This window comes from Chanos chanos, chromosome 3 (genome assembly GCF_902362185.1).
Source record: "Chanos chanos chromosome 3, fChaCha1.1, whole genome shotgun sequence".
Lineage (NCBI taxonomy): Eukaryota > Metazoa > Chordata > Actinopteri > Gonorynchiformes > Chanidae > Chanos > Chanos chanos.
The window spans coordinates 39,047,717-39,070,263 of record NC_044497.1 but is presented as its reverse complement, the minus strand read 5'-3'; the positions used below and the strand labels follow the sequence as shown (position 1 = coordinate 39,070,263).

At 43.6% G+C, this 22,547-nt stretch overlaps 1 protein-coding gene across 4 annotated transcripts; it reads right to left on the bottom strand.

Moving 5' to 3' along the window:
• Positions 1-471: 471 nt before the first annotated feature.
• pik3r1 (phosphoinositide-3-kinase, regulatory subunit 1 (alpha)) lies at positions 472-22,163 on the bottom strand. 4 transcript variants are annotated; one of them, XM_030769701.1, is made up of 16 exons: positions 21,907-22,163; positions 19,817-20,481; positions 10,549-10,644; positions 10,321-10,395; positions 10,094-10,225; positions 8,762-8,963; positions 8,326-8,408; positions 3,241-3,343; positions 3,029-3,127; positions 2,740-2,920; positions 2,520-2,645; positions 2,212-2,354; positions 1,930-2,106; positions 1,655-1,729; positions 1,363-1,530; positions 472-1,129 (listed from the first exon to the last, which is right to left on the bottom strand). In XM_030769701.1, exons 2-16 carry the CDS (start codon positions 20,145-20,147, stop codon positions 940-942), a joined length of 2,181 nt encoding a protein of 726 aa, XP_030625561.1. In that variant the 5' UTR covers positions 20,148-20,481; positions 21,907-22,163; the 3' UTR covers positions 472-939. The 4 variants fall into 4 exon arrangements, with proteins under 4 accessions (XP_030625561.1, XP_030625562.1, XP_030625563.1 ...); XM_030769702.1 differs by lacking the exons at positions 8,326-8,408; positions 8,762-8,963; positions 10,094-10,225; ... (2 more) ...; positions 19,817-20,481; positions 21,907-22,163 and adding an exon at positions 6,517-6,795; XM_030769703.1 differs by lacking the exons at positions 8,326-8,408; positions 8,762-8,963; positions 10,094-10,225; ... (2 more) ...; positions 19,817-20,481; positions 21,907-22,163 and adding an exon at positions 5,045-5,410.
• Between the last annotated feature and the right edge of the window lie 384 nt (positions 22,164-22,547).

Genomic DNA, 22,547 nt, shown 5'->3' with positions numbered 1-22,547 from the left:
CTGAGAAGGAACCGAGCAATTTTTGGTACAACAGGGCAAAGGTTTATCACTTAAATTTCAATGTTCTCTGTACGTACAATATGATGTATACCCATTACAGGTCCTTTTATATAACGTGTTCCTAGTCCATGGAGGGGGGGGGAAATGGTTAAAGTCTGCACTGTAATGCTTGCAAAAGAAATGCCACTCGTTTTTGCCATCTTCTCTTTTTCTTTTGCTCCTTTTGAGACAAAATGTTAGTTCATAGAGGAGTCTTTTTTTTTTTTTCAAGAAAATTAGAATGAACAGTTTCAAAAAGTGCCATCTTGCTACATTGATCATCCACGATCAGTTCATGAAGGTTTGAAACATTATGATGTTCAACACCCCAACGACAATTAGCTTTCAGAGACTGTGAGTTTTGGTCACGTCACGCACATGCACTCGCACTCACTCATGTACACAGGCTGAGAGGGGGGGGGGGGGGGGGGGGGGGTGCACCTGAAGAGCACAGGTGGGCCAAATGGTTGATGGGGGGGGGGCAGGAGCAGTAGTAAACGATGCACTCCAGAGGGGTCATCAGCGTTCAACATTCCAGCAGCATGTAAAGCTTTGACATGAACAAGCACCATTTTGGAAAAGGCCTCTAAAAGTCCTCCATTTTAGGAGACGGAGAGAGAGAAAGAGTTCAGCAGTTTCAGCTTAATAAAACTACATTCAGGCTCGGCACTGGTCAAAGTCTCAGTGGCCAAAAAGTTCAATATGTTTGTTTTTTTTGAGGGGGTTGGCGGCCTGTGTTCATGTTCTCGTTGTTCTCTCAATCACAGTCGATCTGCGGTTGTGTGGCGAAAAGCCACCCTCAGTCCTGAAGCCCACAGCAAAAGGGCAACTCCATCTTAGTCCAGGCTATTTCAGCATGTCCCCTTTTCTGTAAGACTCCTGGGGTGTGTTCACTAGTCCTCACCGTCTCTGGTGTGCATAAATGGGGAATGCTAGCGTGACATTCAAAGAGTCATTGTGCTGGACCAGGGATGTGTGCTGGTAGTGCAAGACCAGTTCTTTGAGGGAACTGTACAGGTTGTAGGGCTCAGCAAAGCCGTAGCCTGTGGGAGTCTTGTTGATGACGCAGTGTTTCACCTCGCCATCCACACTGTGGTGAAAGAAGAAGAGAAAAAAAAAAGCGTCAGAGCTCTAGTCTTCTGTAGCTTATTATTTACCCTTTCCCTGCACGTCTCTACTCAGAGTTCATAACTAATCCACTGCAAACTGGACACAACATGGACTCGAACTGGTAATTTGCGTTCATAAGTCAAGGCTGATGTGGCAAAAGCTTGGGATGGAGCATGGACCAAAACGGGCTTTAATATTTGAGACAATACATACACAACACTGCAGGCGTAGCAGCCTGTTCTACTGCTGTCCCGGATCAGGAACGTTCCGTCCCTCTTGCCTTGCAGCAGCGCTTCGGCCTGCGTCCGTTTGATGTCGCCCAGCTTCCAAGAGCGCTCGTCATGATGAGGAAGGTCCTCGTCGTCGACCATTGAGTATTGACTGTGGGAGCGAGATAGGATAAGCGGTTAGGCAGGGATTTCAAGTTGAAGAGGGCAAAATGGATTGTGTTTGGGGGAAGGAGGGGGCGGGGGGGGTAAGACTCAGGAATGAGGCTAATACTCACTCTTCCTGATTCTCATTTTTGATTCCCAGCCACTCATTGAGCTTCTTCTGTCTCACTCCCTTCTGTGTCAACCACCTGTAATAAACAAGCAACACAGTTCATTAAACTGGAGAACATACCGGCCAGCTACGTTAATGTACACTCCATAACAATATCTACATCCATTTCATTCACCATAAAAAAACGTGCATGACATACTTGAGTAAAAAAAAAAAAAAAATAAAGCTTTAAAGTACTAGGGGGGAGGGCTACAGCGATAAGTGGGAGGTACTTACATAAGGTATTGATCTCTGGTCTTTCTCAGCTGGATGAGGTCTGGCTTGATGCTGTTCATCCTCTTGTCAATCTCCCTGTAGTCAGCAGCCTGCTTTTTCAGATCCTCCTCCAGACGCCTCTTGCTGTCCACAATTTCACTGATGCGTGATTTCAACTTTTCATAATTCACCATTATCCTGAAATGGAGGAGACACTAAGTTCAGCAGGGGCAGATGCAATAGCTCTTTGTTTCCACAGCCTTCAGTGTGCTGAGTTATGGTGTTTCATGTTCACTTGCTCACCTCTGGATCTCTTTCTCATTGCCTTCTCTCCTGAACTTCTCGATGTACTCTTTGCTGTGCCGCTCTTGCGTCTGGCACTGTTCCTCGAAAATTTTGATGGTCTCATTGAAGGCTTCAATAGCTGTCCTTTTCATTTGAATCTCCTACAGGAGGACCGAGACACATTAGATGAGAACTCACTCACTGGCAAAATTTGTTACTCTATCTTCAAATTCAGGATTTCGAAGATTCAAATTCAAGATACTACCCCAGCTAACCTTAGCACCACAACATTTTAATACGGTTTTGAAAAGGGTTTGAGTGCGAACCTGTGATGTTCTTGTGTACTCCTCATAAAGTCTGTCATACTCCTTGTTTTTCTCCTGGTATTGCTGGTGGTATTCATGCAACTTCTTTCCTACAGCGTCAATGTTGTCTTCTTTCACCACCTGATCCTAAGGAAGTGAAAAAATGAGATTATGAGCACAACAGATCTCAGTGCTTTACACTGGTTCAACGGTGTTTCAAGGACAACGCTTTGCTCGTTACCTGTTGGTGCTTTGACACAGGATACTGAAGTTTCACATCTAGTTTAGGGTTGTACTGAGCTAGGGACTCATGCCGGTAGTGGTTGATCAACTCAACCACAGAGTTGAAAGTCAGTGGGTCTGAAAAGCCGTACTTCCCATCGCGGTGAAAAATTTTGATTAGCTTGTTGTTGCCTCCCTTCCTGTAGGTGAAGTAGAACAGACACTTACAACAAGCTCAGAGAATACATTTCCTGTTAATGTCAGCTGAAGCGTCTCAAGGCTGCACACAAGTCCTTTGACTGACTTACCTCAATGTGAGTGTGTAGTCTCCGTGCATTTTGGTGGAGGCATCACGGACCAAAAATGTACCGTCTGCCGTGTCTCTGAGCTTCTCGTTAACCTCTTCCCTGCAGAAGGAAAACATGTACAAAACTATTGACTACAGGCCAACAGAAAACAGCCATGTCATTGACTGTCCAAAGGGCTAGAAAATCTAATGAAACACCAAAAGTATACTTGCCTTGAGATGTCTCCCCAGTACCATTCGGCATCTTGCAGAGCCATGTTGTTGTTCATACCGTTGTTAGTGATAGGAGTCTGTTTGGGTGGTTTTGGAGGTAGTGCTGTTGAGATAAGAAAAACAGGTTGATATAGTCACCACTGATTTATAATCAAATGGGCCACTACCAGTCAAGATCATCTGTATATCAAAGAACAATAGATTTGCACACTTCGACATGCCCAAACATGTCCTTAGCTTTTTAGGAAACCGGGTAAACACAAAATGTGTCCTAATTTGCTGAGCCAGGACAATACTGATTTTTTAAAAAATGTATAAAGTGTCCGGTTCTAGGAAAGACCATGTCTGTTCTTTGGTAGGTCAGTCAAGCATGTTTCATTCAGATCTGTCCCTTAAGCTGGAGCAACACATTTAAACACATGCAGCATCCTCTGCAGTTTGCTAGATCCCCCCCCCCCCCTTTTCTCCTCCTCCTCCCCTCTCTGCTCCTCTTCCCAAGGCTTTCCACTTGATTAAACAGAGCTGAAAGAATGCACATGCTTTCCAGCAGGGAGGCAGTGATGGACGGAGAGTGAGGAGGAATGCATTTCATTCAGGAAAAGTGGAGAGGAAAAAAAGGGTAGCTCCTCATTCATTTTTTTTGTATTTTCAATGAGATGCCTTCATAAATCAGCTTGGGTTACAGGCCATGATATGCCATATGATTCAACCAGACATTTCCTCTCTTACATCCAACTGGGAAACGATATGAAGCGCCAGCAACCAAACTACGCAGGTTTACCCACCCGAGATTTTGCACTGTGCATGTGCAATATCCTTTCTCTCACTCAATGCATGAGACCCTACCCAATCAGTAAATTCTGCAAAGACATTCAAGAGTCACTGCAATCAAGCAGCTGAATGACATCATGGCCATTGGCATAATCCCAACTAACAGGCTACTTAAGAATTGCAGTATGGCCATTCATATGATTTGGTCCCATCCCTCTCCTGCTGAGAGTCGAGCCACTGAAAACATGTTGCACGGTTGGTAACAGGCGCAGGCTGCAGCGGATTGGCTAGCAACACGTGTGACGGGAGTTCTAGGGGCTGTGCGGTCTCCGTGGAACATGAGGCAGAGCTGAAGTGGTGGGCTATTTTTAGCCCCTCCCTAACGCTCTACACTCCTTTGTTCACCTCGCTTAGCATGATCACCCCACTTCAGTGGGAGTCCGGGTGGCTTTCACTCAGCCAAACTGAATACTGACCAGCAAATGGAACCCACGCACCCAGAACAAAAAATTCATACATTAACCATGCGGCTAACTACAGGCTCCATGCAAAAGAATACGATTACAGAGGTTCTTGCCCTGTAAAAAGTGCACTGTCACAGACTAACACAGACACCTCTATATACAGTTAAACTTCAGGTAACACTAACTGCACATGACAAACGAAAGAGTAAATCTATCCAAGCAGCATCTAACGACTCCTGAGCTATTTGCGGTCATCTATGCAACCAAACTTACGCAATGACAAATTTACAATGCATTAAGTTTGAGAGTTACCTGGTGGTGCATCTATCTCAATGTAAAAGAGAAGGTCTGACACGGAACCTGGCTCAGGTCTCGGGCATGCAGAATCTGCCATGTTTAAGTCCAAGCCGCATATTTAAGTTGATCAAACCGAGCATTTATTCTGCCAAATGCAACCCCCGCAGAGAGACGACAAAGCACGGTATATCTTTGTGCGAGTTGCTCTGAATCAATTTTTTAAAACCCTCAGAGAGAGAGAGAGAGTCGGTGGAGGCCATTACATCACTTACCCGAACCAATCGTACTGCGGGACCGTCGCTGACCACTCCTGCCTCATTGCCTGCTGCTACATCTTTCATTTCCTAAGCACGGTGATGTCATTGCGAAAGCTCACTGGCTTTTTCCACTCCACAAAAGTGCACAAAAATCTGTTCCTTCTTCATTCAACAGTACCCTGCTCATGCAGTCTCAGTACAAGGCAAAAAATCCACTAGCTTAAAACAAAAACTCCTCCACAAAGAGAGAGAGAGGAATCCCAATGATGTGCACTGCAATGGAGCATCTCTCGAATGAAACACTGAAGGCTCTCATTCTTTCTATCTCTCCTTGCTCTCCCTCCCTCCCCAGTTCACTCTTGCAGGTTGACTCAGCCCCTCCTCTCTCTCTCTCTCTCTCTCTCTCTCTCTCTCTCTAGCTCTCTGTCACACACGCTCTCTCTCTCTCTCTCTCTCCCCCTCCCTCCCTGTGTGTGGCTTTGGACCAACCCCTTTGCTGGCAGGGAGACAAAGGTTTATGCTGCGCTGTGCTGCAGCGGCACGTAGGCAGCGGCTGCATCTAAGGCGCAACCAGGTCAGGGGCAGCCAGAGCTCACAAAGTGCCTGTAATCCTCAAATGCGACAGTGGGGGAAATCCAGCCAGCTGACCAGTCAGGCCTGCATGCATGAGAGGCCAGCTCAAAATAGACGCAATTCTCAGTAGGGTTAAAATGTGCCTTAGGAACGCTGCCCATTGTCATCCGCTACTCTCTAATGACCGGTCACTGAGGAGCCTCACTAAAGTCACTGCTTAACGGCAACGGAGCGGGTCAGCACTCCTGAAAATAGCACCCATCTTACTGCTGGCCTTAAATGTTTCCACTCCATCTTAAGCCCACCTGTTGAAATTTAAATAAAACTACGGTCCCCTACTGAACAGTTTTAAAAGCGAAGTTTAAAATCTATACAGGACCTTCGGACATATCACAGTGCTGGTCAGTAAGTTCCATAGACCTGGCCAGAGTATTGACCAAAGCAGTCAATGAATAATTCAACACATGGCCCCCTTTCTCCAGCACATGTTGAGACAAGTGGAGGCAAGTACGTTCATGTTAAACTGGTTAACCTACTTCCTCAAGCACTGCACGCGCAACTTTCTCTCTTTTTCTCTCTCTCTATCCACAGATGGCAGATAAGTAAAAGCGGCACATAGAAGTGGAGTGATATATGGCCTCTGTCACCGGAGCTCTTCTGTCTTTCGGCAGGAGAGCAGGCCAGGCACACTGCCTTCACGCTGGACAATCTTTTCTGAACACCACAGAGTCCAGGCACTCAGAAGCCAAACCAATCAGCATCACATACACCGCTTTTGGTACATCAAATATTCTTTTAAGTTTTGCAAAGTTTCGAACCGACCAGGACTTACGACCAATATACCGACAAACATCAACAAAAGAAAAATAAAATCCAATACAAATAAAAATAAAATGAAAAATCCCAACACTTACACAGCAAGTTGTGCATGTTCTGTCAAATTTTCAAGTCTTCGGGGGTTCACGTTGCGAGCATCAACATTTATTCCTTTGACATGTTAATCCAACCGATGTTCTCAAATCCTCCAGCATAGATCCATTCCTCAGACTTAACACAGAATTTTTTTTTTTCTCTTAACAATTCTCTAGGCAACTCGTGGTAGCTCAAGAGAAACCCTGATAATCCGCAGAAAAGCAGGTGCCTAGGTGATGTAGCCTGGCAGTGCAGGAGTTTCAAATGCTGAAGTTTGAAGGCTGTGTGTTGAGGGGACTAATGTAGCCTCGCCTTGGAGATGGGAGGGGAAACGGGGGCAGGTTGGTTAATGATTGCTGGGGTCGCCCTCGTGCTGCTCCTCTCAGAATGCTCGTTCCTGCCTCCGCATGCGCGGATTTTCTCTCTCAGCGCTGCACTGGCACACAGACTCTAGTCTTATGATTCACTCACTCAGGTTCAAATATTTGCTGAGTTGGGTACTTTGCGTTTTGGGAGGGGCAATGCAACTCAGGCAAGAGGTGGTGGTGGCGGGTGGGGTTGGCGGCAATAGGGTTTAAGGAGGAGTGAAACCCGAAGGAAGTGTTTGTGTGTGAGAGCAACCTCTGCTGCTAGCGAAGACGGGGAATGCACAGAATGCACAGTGGAGAGGACCAGTCCCCAGCCAACCAAATGCAAGTGGGCCCTTCACTACCAGCTCAAAATAACCCCCCTGTAACCATGAGCATATACATAGGCTCAGTGAAACATGAACATGTATAGAGACACACACACATTCCCACAGAACGACACACGGTTACAGTCAAGACAGACACATGTGCAGGCACACATTGTGAACGCAGAGAATGTGAAATTGAAACAGTTTTTATCTGCCCTGCGGCGTGCACAATGCAGGAAAGTGAGCTGCCATGGGCGACCTCAGCAAATGAAAAAGTGAGGGAGTGCATTTGAGCCTGGGCTCGTCTGGCCTTGTCCCGGCTCCTGCAGGTGCCAATTACAGACAGCTGAGTTTGGCCCACAATATGAGAAGTTTAAAATAGTCCCATACAGATAATAAAACCTTTAACACAGTCACAGCCCAGCTTAGGCCTTCAGGCAGAGAGAGAGAGAGAGAGAGAGAGAGTGATTTTAACTACCATCACAATACCAAACCTGCATATTGCACAAGTGGTTGAATTTTGCTCAGATGCACGCAACCCTAGCACAAATTGATCCACCAAAATTTCGCAATGGAATATGACTTTCAGCAGCATAAATCATTAAGGGCACACACAACCAAGTACAACTGATGGAAAAACTAGCCACACTTCACCACCTATTCTAAACCAGGCTTCCCTCATCAGACTCTCAGTACTGAAAGTACTCTACTGTCAGTACACTTCAGTAAGATAATATGAACGGTGTCAGAATCACGACTGGATGACATTTTACTGCAGCCCGTGTTGCGTCAGGAACAGGTACTGGTCGCTGCTTGAGTCTCCTGCGGTAGCTCGGTGCAAAATGGCAGTCACCATGGCAACATCACCATAACAGCATGGATGGGAATGCTGTGGTGAGTGTGCTGGGATAGTAGCAGAGTCTACATTGCCTGTCTCTGACCTGTCCGCTCCCCTGCTGCCTCCTCCCTCTATTCTGCACAACAGCCGGTTACACAACGCAGTGTGTTATTCAGAGGTGTGAATGTCAGTCTTGGTACTGCAGCGTAATCTGGCTCCAGGTCATGCTAAGTTCACAAATGTCCAGGAAGAAAGACAAAACAAAAACGAAACAAATAAATAAATAAAATGCTCTACCTGGTGCTGTCAGGTTCTCGCTCCACTCACTGGTCACCAGCAGTTCTACGATCCTGATATGTGAATCTGGGCTAGGCTCACAGCTGTGAAGACAGAGACCAACTCAGTAATCCTCAGGTTACAAAATAATCAATCTGACTGCTCACTAACTTTTTTCACATTTGTAAAGTGGAATTTTTAAACATTTCATTGTGCATAGTTCTGTCACTACATGCCTACCCTACCCTAAACAAGAAAACAGATCATCTCTGCCCTGTATGCTAATCTGTGATATTAAAATCTACACAAATATAATGTTTATGGTTATCCAATGCCCATATGAAATGATTGAAGAGGACTAATGTTTGTATGACTGTATGTATGTATGTTTGTAAGTTTGTTTATATATGTATGTATGTAAGTATGTACATACATATGCATGAATGGAAGTGCATACCTTGCACTCTGCTGTCTAAAGAGCACAGGGCTGAAGATCTCGGCCAGTGCGCGGGCACTGAGGAGGTTGCGGGCGCTGGCCTGGCAGACACGGGAGAAGTGGCCCAGTAAGCAGCGCAGTGTGAGCCAGTATTGAGGAGGGAGAGCACTGGAGCCTGCCGCCTTACGCAGGACTCGAGCACACTCATCTGGGTTCTGGACCTCTGTAACAACAAGTCAGTCGCACTGAATACCTCTCTGTCTCTCTCACTCAAAGTCCTAATACTGCCTACTTTTAACACACATGCTTACATCTGAACGCGCATAAAAATCAAACTCCACTGTCTTAAATACCTTCTTTATGCTTATGCTCCTAACACACATACAATTTCAGACTACAAGTCACATCTGGCCTTTGTCACTGTCTGCCAAGCATAATAGCATCAAAGAAGGAGAAAGAGAAATGAGGGGTGAAAAAACAAAAGTCAATCGGGTGGAACATTTGTGCTCAGTCGGTTTCAACCACATGCAGATCATAAAAATGACAACGACAGACATAGAGTCAGGTACACTGAAGATGATTGGCTACTGCCGAGATGAGAAAGATAACTTTTCAGTCTTCTTTTAGATCTTATTAACCACACAGATATCCTGTTTCAAATCATATGACTGCATGATGAGCACAGAAAAAAAAAACCCCACTGCTGTGTTCTTTCTCTCCCTGAGTGAATATTTACACTTGTGGAGCCTCCAGCAGCATGTTCCGGGACAATGCGTTCAACAGGGTACCAGGGGTAGATAAGGACAGTTTTTCGTCCCTGTGCCAATGAGGGCCCTACACTATCACTACAATGGTCTCATAGGTTGTACTGAACACACTAAGTATTGTGACGCCCTCAAATTTTATGAAACTGAAAAGCTTATTTATTGGGGTTCGGGGAGTCTGGGCATAAACAGCAGGTAATATGTGTAAAAAAAAAAAATCAACTATCTTGCAAGATAATTGAGGAAATGTACACCCCTGAACTGCCTTAGAGTCATGGGCAAACCTTAAAAGCAGCAAAGCTACTTGAGGGACGACTCAATGTCATTTGAAGTGCAGTTTCCATTTTTCTTTTCATAGCAATAATACCACCTTGTGGTCAACAAGGAGAACTGCAGTAACATTGCTTTCAGCAAATGTCATGCACCACAATGTGGAAATAATCATACTTTAAGCAGGTACTGAGTACCCCTCTATCTGAAATCAAAATTACAGGTTATCTAATGACAGTCAGACCATTCAGAACTGCGTTTGTCTTTTTAGATTGAGGGTTGAATCAGTTGTAAACCGGATGTGTGCTGAGAGACTCACCCTGAGCAATTCGCACCAAATCGCTGGTGAGGGACGGGTGAATGGGAGACTGGGGCAAGTCCTGAAGGTACCTTCTCAGACCATCACACAACATCTGAAGGTCTAGCTGGTCCAGTTCTGTGGATGGAGGATCTGGAGATCACACATGCAATATTAGTGATTACTGAGTCTTACCGGTAGACACACCAGCTAAATGCTAAAGCTCTAAATTACCACAAGCAACTCACCACCATCAAAGCACTGTCTGATGTCAAACCCACTGCCAGCAGTGAAGGTTCTGTAGAGTGTAGGGTTATCTAGGCCTATGGGGAGAGAGACAATGTAGACCATTATAAAACACTATGTAATACCAGGGAAGTTTACTGTAAAAGTTTTGTATAGTAGAGAGGCCCCTGACTAAAATATGTGGGACCATATGTGTGTGTGTGTGTACGTGTATTTGTGTTGAGACACACCTTTCCTCTCAATAGCTTCCAGCAGCTTGAGCAGCATAGGTGGGGCCGTGTCTGGTGGAGCAAACTGCTCTGTCAGGTCCAACAGAGAACTGGAACCTGGAAGACAGGGGGAGGAAAGTAGGAGTTAGAGAAACAGTGACCATGACAACTCAAAGACAACCAATGAGTCCCAGTTATACAATCACTGCCTTTTCATTTCAGGGTGAAACAACAATTCTGTTTCCTCCAGAGAACACCTCATCCTGGTGACGCCAAGATCTATAACCGTCTTTGTCCTGTGATGATTTGGTTTGGAAAACAGACTATGGCTGGGGTAACTTAAGAGTAACCACACATGGACACAGGCCTCAGAGAGAACACCGCAGACCGGTGGGATGTGATTAAAGGAGTGCTTGAGCGCTACGCTAGACGAGGAGGCTGAGTAAACAGCTTCTAGAGCGCATGCTGCGGTCCAGGGCGGAGGGGCTCTGCTTGACTTTGTGTTTTTGCTCAACACCTCAGATCTGAGGGGCCAGGTGCAGGCATGAAAGATCTGGAGGCTGCCGCTGCAGTGCGTTTTTATTTGCCTTCCCTCCGCTGTGTTTTGAAAGGACACTTTTCTGAAAGGGCCGACTGTTAAAAATGCCTAAGGTGCAGGTTTAAATGCGGAGATTGTGAATGAGCTCCCTGTATGGCTCAGAACTTTTTCATGCTTCTATAACTGAAACACTTCTGAAGAAGTGACCGACTTATCCGTTCAGATACGTGGTAAGTTAGTCTGGATGATCTAAACTGGGAAAAGACCAGGCTTCAGAGACTGTTTGGAAGAATCACGTGAAACAATAGTCGGAGTAGTCTGGTCCTATAAAGCTTTAAAGTGCACTTATGTATAACCCAGTAAGCATGGGCAGTGACAGCTTTCGTCTCATTCTCACGCTCTGTATACAAGCAAACACTACTCTGAAAGACAACCAACATTTTCTCAGAAGATCTTTTTTGGTTTTGGCAGGGGTGGGAGGGGAGGGGGGTCTAGATGTGGACTCTAGAGACACTCCTGCATGCTGTAAATGTGTAACCTTTCATCCAGACGGACACTCTACACTTCTGCCTTCGCCGCCCCAACCTGCCAACGGCTTCTGAGAATCCCGATTCACAAGCCTAGCTAATTTTATGCCTCCACTCTACTTACGATACCTCTGTCAAAAAAGGGACTGCTACAGGCCCCACGGCAGACTCATATCCAAATGCCAGCTCGGGAATGTGGTGACAGGTCGCTCATATTGCTCGGCACAAGGACACGGGCTAAGTGACCCAATGCGAAATGGCACAGTGGACTGTTTGACACGTAAATCCAAAAGATGCTTGGATGTTTAGTGATTCCATGAAAACGTATGGAACCATTATTACATTACAAGTTCCAGTTTAGAGTGCGAACCTGGCGAAAATGTGGCCCAGATTATTTACATTGGCGCGTGGTACGTCGCTGGACGACGGTGGGCGAGCGAGTGTGCGGATGATGGTGACAGAGTTCCTTCCGAGTAACTCGGGATGACGGGACAGATCTTGCCAGAACTCATATCGAGTAACGTTCCGAAAATCACAAAAATGTTTTGGCAGTTCGCTTAAGACGGTTCCGCAAAATAGCAGGAAAGACGAAGAGCGGAGCTGTAATAGGACCTGGAGTTGGACTTGAGTCATTAATCCTCAGCCTGCACAAAGCCTTACTGGCTGCCCCAACACAGTGATCCTTCATGCAGACTCACGTCACTCTTATCCTCTTGTGTTGAGCTGGCTCACACACCGGGAGTATTAAGACTCCCAGACAAAAGGCTGCTTGGATTTCTGTGCCGTACACAAGTTTTGCCATTCTTACAGACCCTCGTTGGAAAACATCCCTCTTCCAACGCTACGACCAATGACAGTTTAAAAAAAGAGGCTTGTTTTAACTGTAATCAGACCACAAGTTTCACAAAGCTGCGAACACAGCATACAGTCAAAAATAACATTCACTCAAACAAGTGGTAAAAGTTCAAATCTAGGAGAGAGTGTTTCAAGGGGATGGGGGAGAAAAAAAAAAAAAAGTCAGCAACCCCGATCAGGCAGGCATTTCCACCGACCAATCAGCAGAGCTGCTCCGACTTTGGTTACCATGCCAACTCGGGCAGGAAGAGGGCCCCATGTGCGTGTCTACACAGGCCTGCATGTTTGGCATTCGTCTCAGCTCTCACTCATAGAGCCTTACAGGGCGGCAGTTGCCACAGTAGTAAAGGGAATTTGTGGGTTCAGAGAGGCTGCAGACTGGTCAAAGGGGAGCTGTCCAGAGCTAAAGATAGCCAAAACAACCTACAAAAATCAAACGAGTCCACTCACAAAACCATAACTGTCAACACAACCGTTAAAGTCCATTCACTGTTCAAAAATGCATGACTAAATTATTATTACCTGCAATGTGTGGAGACACTGAATCTTTGTTAAACAGGTGCTAGTTCAATTGTTAATGTTCCTACTCCACCGGTGCAATGCCTAATATAAGGCATACAGCTCATGACCATTCCTCTAATGGTAAAAAACTTGGTAAAAAAAATTCATATCATCTGTGTTTAGGAACTTGAACAATCAGCACTGAGGGGAAAGCAATAAGGGGAAGTGCAGTGTGATATATGAAACTCAGTGTTTAAACAGCCATTGCCATGACTCCCTCTACTGACAAAAGCACGAATCTCCAGTCTGATGTTACTGTGAAGACAAGGTCTCTTCTGTCACAAACTGAGATCCCAAGTCAAACTTGAGATTGCGAGTCACAACTCTGAGGCTATATTTGGAGGTTAAAAAAGAAAGAAAGAAAAAGGAAGCTACACCAAAATAATGTGTCTTTTATAACAAGACAGTACATTGCAGATTAGGATAAAGAGGTCTTCCATTGCACATCTGCAGTTAAGTGTAACAGGACTAGGACCAAATAATCTATGAACTATGCAATTTTGATAAACTTAATCTGTATATACTTTCAGTTAGCTCTGAAAGTTACTACTTCTTGCTGTGCAAGTTAGGCCCACCTATTTATTTAAAAACAAAAAGCGCAAGTATTAGATTACAAAAGCAGCTTATATTTCACTACGTGTGAGGGGACTTCTTTGACATCACTTGAAAGCAATATTCAACTTGTCAATGACCATCCGCTGTTGGCCAATCAATAGTGATTCCATTGCTCCTCAGTCAGCACAACACAACAAAAAACAACTGCTAATGCAATCAGCAGAAGAAGGAACTGAGATATTACAGCCTCTTTTACTGCTGCTGGTCCAAGCTGAGTTAGTAGATCTGTCAGACTTGTAAAAAGAGAAATCGGATGATACAACACTGACCTCAGGCCTGTCATAAATATACATAGAAAGGACATAAAACTTTCAGCTGGAACCTCTTGTGCTTCCATTTCTTAGCCAAAGACCCCACAAAAAGTGCATTGGTTACGTTGGCTGTACACTCTCATGGTAGAGAAGCCAGTTCCAGCGGACACTGACCGCTGTAACCAACTAGGTGTGCATTTCAATTCTGACTCTCAAATGTTTCTCTTTCTCTATCTCGCCCCATAAGCAACATGTCGCTAATCCTCCAAGCAGACATGCCTGGCCTCCAATAAGAAGATTTGCCAGTTCAGAGCTCAGTCTCTGGAGGCCAGCACTAATGAAAGGCACATGGAAGCGTTCTCACGCACAGAGTCCTATAAACACCAGCTTTCACCAGTATACCCACCAGCCACCCGACCCAGCGTATACTTTTGAATGGTTCAAAAAAAGAGGCAGAGAAACCTAATTATGACCTAGCTGGGTTGCTTTTTCGTTTGCCTCTCCCCTAAATTAACTTTTTAGGTCTGTTTCTGTCTGCTGCAGTTTTGGGGAATGTGTTTTTGACCCAAATCCTCTGTGGGTATAAGGGTTTGGATAGGAATCATTCAGCCTTTGGGAATTATTTGTCAAAAGTCTGTCATCTATTACGCAACCAGAAGACTGCAATCCACGCGCCATTATTTTATGTATGCTAAAAAAAATAAACAATAAAACAGCCATTGCTAGTGCTTTTAGAATTGGTGAGGCGAACAGCCATTTCAAATAAGTCATTTCACTGGAAACAACAGTTTCATAACCAGAGCAAAAACCCATTCCATACATGTCCTTTTTCTCTGGTACACGATGCTCCGTGTTGCAGCAATCAGCTCCCTACCTGTGGGGGTGGGAGGACCATTGTACTGATTCATCACAGTTCTAAATCTGTTTAGCGGGTACAGGCGGCACAGGCTGGGCCACGTGAACATATTTAACCCTCACCACAGCCACCGCTTCCTCAGGCAACATTCAAACCATGGTGACAACGCACAAGTATGGCAGAGTGAATGCCATCTTACAAGCTGGTGAAGTGACTGTTTGTCTAGCTATATGAGGGGAAAGCATGAAAATATATTGAAACTTGGGAGTTCCCAGCTGCTTACTGCCTGCAAGGAAAGGGGGTGGGGGTGGGGGGGTTGCACATTCTTAGAGAAACCCAGCAACAATTCTCCTTCAGAGGGCTGCTCAACACAGCAGATGTTCATTCGAGCCCTGAAGAGGCCCCCGAAAGTGAGACAGCAACTTTATCTCAAAGTACAGCCATGCCACACGGACTTATACTCTCTCTCAGCTAATTGCCACAGCTACTGCCTCCTCTCTCTCGGTTTTTTAAAATTTATTTATTTATTTTTTTGGATGGGGGAATGATGAATGAGAACATTATTCAGAACCTCATGATTCAGAACCTCTTTAAAAAGTTGTTTAGTTCACTGGGCCAGCCAAATTATATTTTTGATTACTGCCAGGATTGAAACATACTATGTGCTTCAAATAGATTGTGCTCACCCACTTTACTGTACAATGGATGAAAATGATATGCATCTCTGCTCTAACATTCCTACAGCTCAACACGCTGTCTATGGAAGACTCTGGAAGACAGACAGCAGATCATATCAGCAAGTGAATATATATATATATATATATATATATATATATATATATATATATATATATATATATAAAAATTACAAATTCTTCCGGGAAACACACATGCAGGAATGACAAACGTTCTCAATGATTACCATCTTTACAAAGAACAAAAAGAAAAAAAAACCAAAAAAAAAAACCGCAGCATCAGATTTCCTTGTGTAAAACAAAGCACGTAGGTCCTGTACAGACTTGTACGGAGTAACCAGTTAGACTGTTTTATTTTAAAGTTCTCTGAGCAATCCAAAAGGAGAGCAGTCTTACAACAAAAAAATTCCATTTAAACTCAAACAGAACGCTGCTACCTTTAGAATGTGTTGACTGTCCTGTAGGCCTTTGACGATCAATAAACTTCTTCTGTTTTCTGCTTAACCATCAAATTGTAGGGCAGAATTTAGATACATAATCAAATTAATTTAAGCAATAGGGATATTCATGCCCTAAATGTGGCTTTGAAATGGTGGTTTTTCACAGCTAATGTAGTGTCAGCTCACGACACACATTTTAAATAGGCCAAGCAAACAACCCAAATGGTGAGAGATCACAGGTGAGTGTACGAAAGGAAAATAAATATCTAAGCTGCAGTCTGGACAGAGTAGTAGGGATTTCATTTGAAATAGCAGAACCTGAGGGTTTATAAAGGCTTTTGAAGGAGGAGCAGATCCAATAAGAAAAGGCCAAATGAATGGGAGCAGTTGTGAACGCCGTGCTCTCTATGCTGGGCAGGGCTCGGCCAGGCACACACAGATCCTCTCCTGCCAGAGGCCCACAGAAAGGAACACTTTAGAATTTTAAAAAAAGCCTGGAAGCCACAAGGGGCTGGAATACCACATCTGTTTCTTTCTGAAGTAAGCCCCTGTTGCTGAGAGAGAAAGAAGGAGAGACTTTCCCTCATTCCCTCCTGTGACCTCGGGAACACTATCAAAACTTAAAAAAAAAAAATGTCCGGGGGGGGGGGGGGGGGGGGGGGGGGGGGTTGGGGGGAGGAGCTGGGCAGTAGAGGAGGAGGGAAAGAGGGATATGCCAGATCCTTCAGTGCTGGGTAATAAATCACAAACACTGTGAGGCAACAAGAATTTAGCCTGGACCCCTAGGCCCCTCTCACTGCCTCTCCCTCACACACACACACTTTTTCTCTCTGAGTGTTACATTCACACTCACACAGAACTCAACACTGCTACCCTTCATATGGACACTAACCTCTCAGTAGCCGGGGGAAGAATTTCACAATCACACCCAAAAGGGCCTTCTCAGAATTTAGAGTGTGTCATGGTGCCTGTGAAACTTCTGCAGTGTCCTGGTTTATGCAACCCCTTTAACACTATTAATATATGCCGTTTGAGACAATGGAAAAGTACACGATCTCTGAAAGAATAAATAAGCCTTGGAACTTTCTGGCAGGAGATCAGTTAAGTTGAAATGAGCAAATCACAGCAATATTTAATAAATAGCAAATGCTTTGTGGAAAACACTACTTACAACGTTTCAGTGCGCTACATGCAGTCATCAAAACAACATTTGAGCGTCTCACAACAAGTACATGCTGCTACATTACTGAACGGGCCACTTAAGAGGCAGCCATGACCAAAATGGAGAATCAGGGATTTTTTTTTTTTTTTTTTTACAAACATGACCAACAACATAATCTTCTCTAAAAGTGTCCCAGGACAAACAGGCTTTCATACTGAAGTCACCCATGTCACATGTAGATTAGTCTGCAGAAAATGGAATGACAGATGCAAAATCCTTTATGTCTGAGAGACAGATTTTTATCCGGTTCTTTTTTTCCTTTATCCGTTTTGGAAACAAAAGGCAGTGCATCTGATGTGACAGTAGGCTGCCTGGTACCAGGTGAATCGGCATCACAATGCGCTGGGCTATGGCTGTCTTCCACATGCATTGTTCACTAGATCTGGAGGGCATTCAGTAGGGCTGTACACTTATCAAGGGAGCAATTGTAGCCCACACAAGCCTTTCCCCATAATGGATACCAGAGGAACTGGTGGAAATACAGTGTAAACTAAAACTAGATTGTGAATCAAAACAACAAGATGACTCATAAATATTGGTAATTTATCTTCACTCCAAACTTCAGAGCAAGCCCTGTTTTCAATCATATTGCAGATGCTGTGACCCACCACCCCAAAATAGCTAATGCCAAGAAGAAGAGGAAGAAGAAGAAGAAAAATAAAACTCTCATGATTCTCCATTAGCAGAGAGAGCAGGAAATGGAAGACATTAGACATGTTACTGAATTTGGACTCTGGTGATTGCTGAGGGCTGCAGCTGCAAGGTATTGCTCACTTAAAATCTAATTTTCGATGTACCAATCCACACATCACCCACTGCTGTGATGCCATAGCAACAGCAATTTTCTTCAAGTCCTACTGAGAACATAATATATCAAGTGGGAGAAAAAACTGTGACGCACTCATCACAGTGCTGGCTGGACACAGGGAAACAAAGTGGTCCTTTATCCATGACAGGGACATCCCGTGCATTAAAAAAAAAAAAAAAAAAACAAGCAAAAAACCCTAAACTCTGGAACTATACATTACATTAGTTTCATGAGAGGCGCCTTTGACGCTGAGGAACATCATGTTTCAGAGCCATTAGGAAGGAGGAGAAAGACCTAACTAAGAAAAATAGAGCTGCAAGCAGAATGTATAATCCTCTAGTCATTCATCTATGGTGAGGTGTGCAGATTTTTCAAATTCACAAGATTAATTCAGGAGTTACAGATTTTAACAAGTTCCTTCGTTAAAGCACCATCTAGTGTCCAGCTGTCCAGCATAGAGCAAACTTTGCGGGATGCTCTAAGAGAACATGTGTACCAAGCTCTGTCAAAATTTGAGGAGTCAGAAAATCCACAGCAACTCAGTGACAACTGGCAGCTACACAGTATAGAAAGTTCAACATATTTTTGTTCACTATTGAGCTCTGGACCACAACATTCTTTTAAGACCAATTTGGTGACAATTGGGAAAATTTGTTATGAGTAAGATTTCAATTTGATTGATCAAGTTATTTTTAAATTAGAGGGACCAGTTTGGTGAGCACTGGATAAAATGATTCCTGAATTTCAGGGGTTTTTTTTTCATTGCAAAAGCCATTCTCACATCATTCAATTGGTCTGCAGTTGCCATGTTGCGCTGAAAATAAATGAATAATAAGTCTGGGACAAACCTAATTTAACAATGATCCAGCAAAAAATCGAACACTCTCTCACAAAAGTAGGCTTCACAAAAAAAATTAAAGTGGTTAGAAATCTGGTAAGGAGGGAACAAGTAGGAGTAGGAGGGGACTCAGGAGGAGAAGTACTCTGATTCCAGAAAACACGGTTCATGAGTTACGGCCAAAAACACTGATTTATGCAGTACAGTGCTGCTTTTGGTCCAGCTGGGATAAATTCAATGGTCCATGAAACGAGGCAAATTTTGAACATACTCGCCACGTTTTACCGCTGTATGACTTACAGCCTGAACGGCGTAATCAATTTTAGGACACAATAAAATTAACAACAAAAACAATATTCTACTTGACCTCTTAAAAACGTGGGGCATCCTGCAGCCTAAGGTTTACTAAATGTAAGTCTGTTGGAGGATGTGGGACTGGAGCTGTGAACAGTGCTTAACCATCAGATTACTCACAACTGCGCTGCCGCAGTCCTAATAACCCAGAGGGGTAAAAAAAAAAAACAAAAAAAAAAAACCAAAACACCTGACTGCTTGACAAAGAAGTTCTGGGCTTTTTGCCATGTATGCAGTTATGAATCAATGCCTGCCTCAAAACCTTACCATTCTGCGAAAAAGTGGATAAAATGTGTTGTCTGTGCAAAAACAAAGGCAGAAACATGAAGTGTAATTCTGATAATGCATTGGTGCTCTGTGTGTGTGTGTGTGTGTGTGTGTGTGTGTGTGTGTGTGTGTGTGTGTGTGTGTTTAGCTCAGTGTTGTATTCCCTTTGATGGACATGTTCAGATTTGTTTAAGACAATTAAATCTAAAATGATGTACTTTCGACTCTATCTGAACATGAAAGTCCGTAAAAGCTTCCACTCCTATGACTAAACATATTAGATGTTGGGCTGCCGTTACCACTGTAGGAGAGGATTTACATTTCATGCAGATCTTCTGACTTATCATTTAGCGCTGAAACCTGGCAGCATGCCATATTCAGTGCTGTGGATGTATAATATAGTTGGATCTACACTTTACTGACATAACCTCGAATAAACTGTACTGCCAGGGGCACACTCACCTTGCTCAGAGTCTGAGTCAGCCTTGGCTGGTCCAGGGGCCACGGGTAGCGGCCGGGGTGGTCTTGGCTTGGGTGTAGGAGGTGAGATCTTCTTTTTTCCAATGAACTCAACATAGGTGCCAGGGAAGTCCCCCTTTTCCTGAGTGGTTTCATTGAAGCCGGGCAGCCATCCTATCTCCTCGGGCCTCTCTTCCAAACCTTCACTGTACCCAAACGCTAACAGGGCTCCTTTGCTCACAATCAGAATATCGCCAACATGGAGGTCAATGTCCTCCTCTCTCTCCTTCTTATAGTCATAAAGCGCTCTGTACTGATATCCTTCAGCACTCATTTTAACGTCTAGATACTTCACAGGTTATTAATAAAACTCCTCAAAACAATGTAGGAAATGGATCTTTTTTCACTTGCAGTTAGCAGTTCTTCTTAGCAGACCTATGTCTCTAGAATGTTCACAAAGAAAACTTTGCACACACGTACCGAATCAAACGATGTTCTTTTTAAATCTTAAATCATTCTAAAGGTTCTGTTGTTGGGTTATCCTTAAGGACTCAGTGTTTAAGTAAGACTGTTAATCCAGAGATCCAGTGCACCCACATGGTGCTTCAGATACACGGGTCCCATCTGAACAAGGCTTGCAGTGGTGGATGTATGAATGTAGTGCTGACCTGCAACAGAGAAGAGAAGCCATTTTCTACATATTGCGTAAGACAAACTCAACTACTGAAACACTAATAATATTTTGTATCAGAGGAAAATCAAAGAAAAATCAACACTTTTGTTTACATTTAAATACAGCGCCTGAACAGATTTAAACCAGACTTAGCACCACGCAAGTATAATTCATTACGAAGCAATCAGTAGTTACACCTAACGAATATGAATAGTTGTACATTACAGAAAGAATTATAAAGCGCCTTTAATTGCTTATAATTTTACTCTGGCGTGCGTATTATAAGGGAAGCTTATTGATGATCATTAATGGCATTTACATTCTCAAAGTGTGTCCTCGTTGCCTTATTACAATAAAATGTTTCTTACTCGACCATTGCTTAGGATTTTAAAATGCATTCAATATAATTCCATGTAATATAACCGGAAGTTACATTTTTGACATTTTTATGATTTAAAAAAGACGTTTTCCCTGTTAACAGAAACACCCCCGCCTACTGTTCAGAAATTCGAGATGAAACATTGTCCAGAGTATTGTGGAAATATCAAATCAACTAGATTCTAGAGCTGTACAAATGTAAAACTTCCTATCTCTCGCGATCTCATCAGAGATACCTACGTGTAAACCGGAATGACAGAGAGGACAGAATAAATGCAAACCAAAAATGTGTGTTAATATACAGAACGATCGAGGCGCACGAGATTAGAATGGATGAGAAACTCGATGGCAAAGTAATCCAGGGAGCTACCCTTTGGTTTTCCGACCTCGTTCTTTTACAAACGTGGGGCACATATACCCATTTTACAACTGAAAACAATTCACCAAAGACTTCACAGAAAGTTATGTAAAGAACTTCAGCTATTTGCTTAGGTTCCGATGTATAAGGGACATCTGTAGTCCTTGTTTAATACAAAACGTTTGCTCAGCTAATATGAGCCAATTTACCGAGCGCACGGTTCAACCAGACGATAACAGTTAACATGATAGCATTTCAGACGCTAGTCCATTGGCTAAACTAGCATTAGCTACACAACCTGCATTGATCCAGCGAGAACTAAGCGGCTAGCAACAAGAGGCAGTGTAACAAACTCTCAAATTAAGTAGTCAACTTCATTCATCCCTTCACGGTTACACACAGACAACCAAATGTATATTTGAAGTAAATGCACAATATATTCACTGTAAAAACTAGTCCAGCAAATAACTTAAAAATGGCAATAGTACAATCTGTACGGGGTTACATGACAATGGGAACAATCGATTCATGTCATGAAATTTTGTTCTTCTGCTCTTAAAAAACTAAGATAAGCGCAATGAATAACAAATACTAGTATGATATTTAATGTAACCCGCTATCATGACATCAATCAAAGTGACATTTCTACCAAATACGGCTGAAAAAAACTAGCATGTTACTTACTACAGCTCCACGCAAGGGGCCCAGTCTACACCAGGAATGAGAAAATCCTCTCTCCTTCCCTTCAAAGCTGCTAACGTAAGCTTGACACGAAGGCCTTCCAATAAGTGGAGAGCAAAGTGTTTCAACACAGTCGACGTCAAACAAACTTCGGAAACGGTAATATACAGAGCAATCAATCTGCTTTCAGTCCAAAACTTGAATGTTAGATTAGTTTTAACAGTTAAGGTACACAGCTGATTAGCACGATCCTAGATCGACTCCGCCCGAGCAACTGCAGCTCTCAGCTTCTCAAACTATGCCCTCTTGGACTCAGTCACGTCCATCAAACTGCGTCACCATCAGACTGGGTCTAAACTCCACCCTGACTGCAATTTTCTCCGCCTCATCTCGTTAATATGTCAAACGCCAGTTTGTGAGTGGCTATAATCAGGACTGGTTCTTTGCACGCAAGCTATACATGTAATGCGCTCCAAAGAAGTTACATAATTTCCACATGTGTTTTCTATTCTCTGAACCTAATGTATAGCGATTTCTCCAGAGGTGAGCACGTTTAAAAGAACAGCAGAAACGAAAAGATGGATGTAGACCCACAAACTGCATGGACTTAAATTCGTATTTGTGCTGTAGAGAGATTATATGGG

Bases quoted from the DNA above. Each gene is read 5' to 3' on its own strand.
- pik3r1 (XM_030769701.1), bottom strand. From the start codon at position 20,147: ATGAGTGCTGAAGGATATCAGTACAGAGCGCTTTATGACTATAAGAAG. The intron at 3,128-3,240 runs GCAAGTATACTT...TTCCTTCTGCAG, and splicing joins TACTGGGGAGACATCTCAAG to GGAAGAGGTTAACGAGAAGC. The intron at 1,730-1,929 runs GTAAGTACCTCC...TGTTTATTACAG, and splicing joins ACCAGAGATCAATACCTTAT to GTGGTTGACACAGAAGGGAG.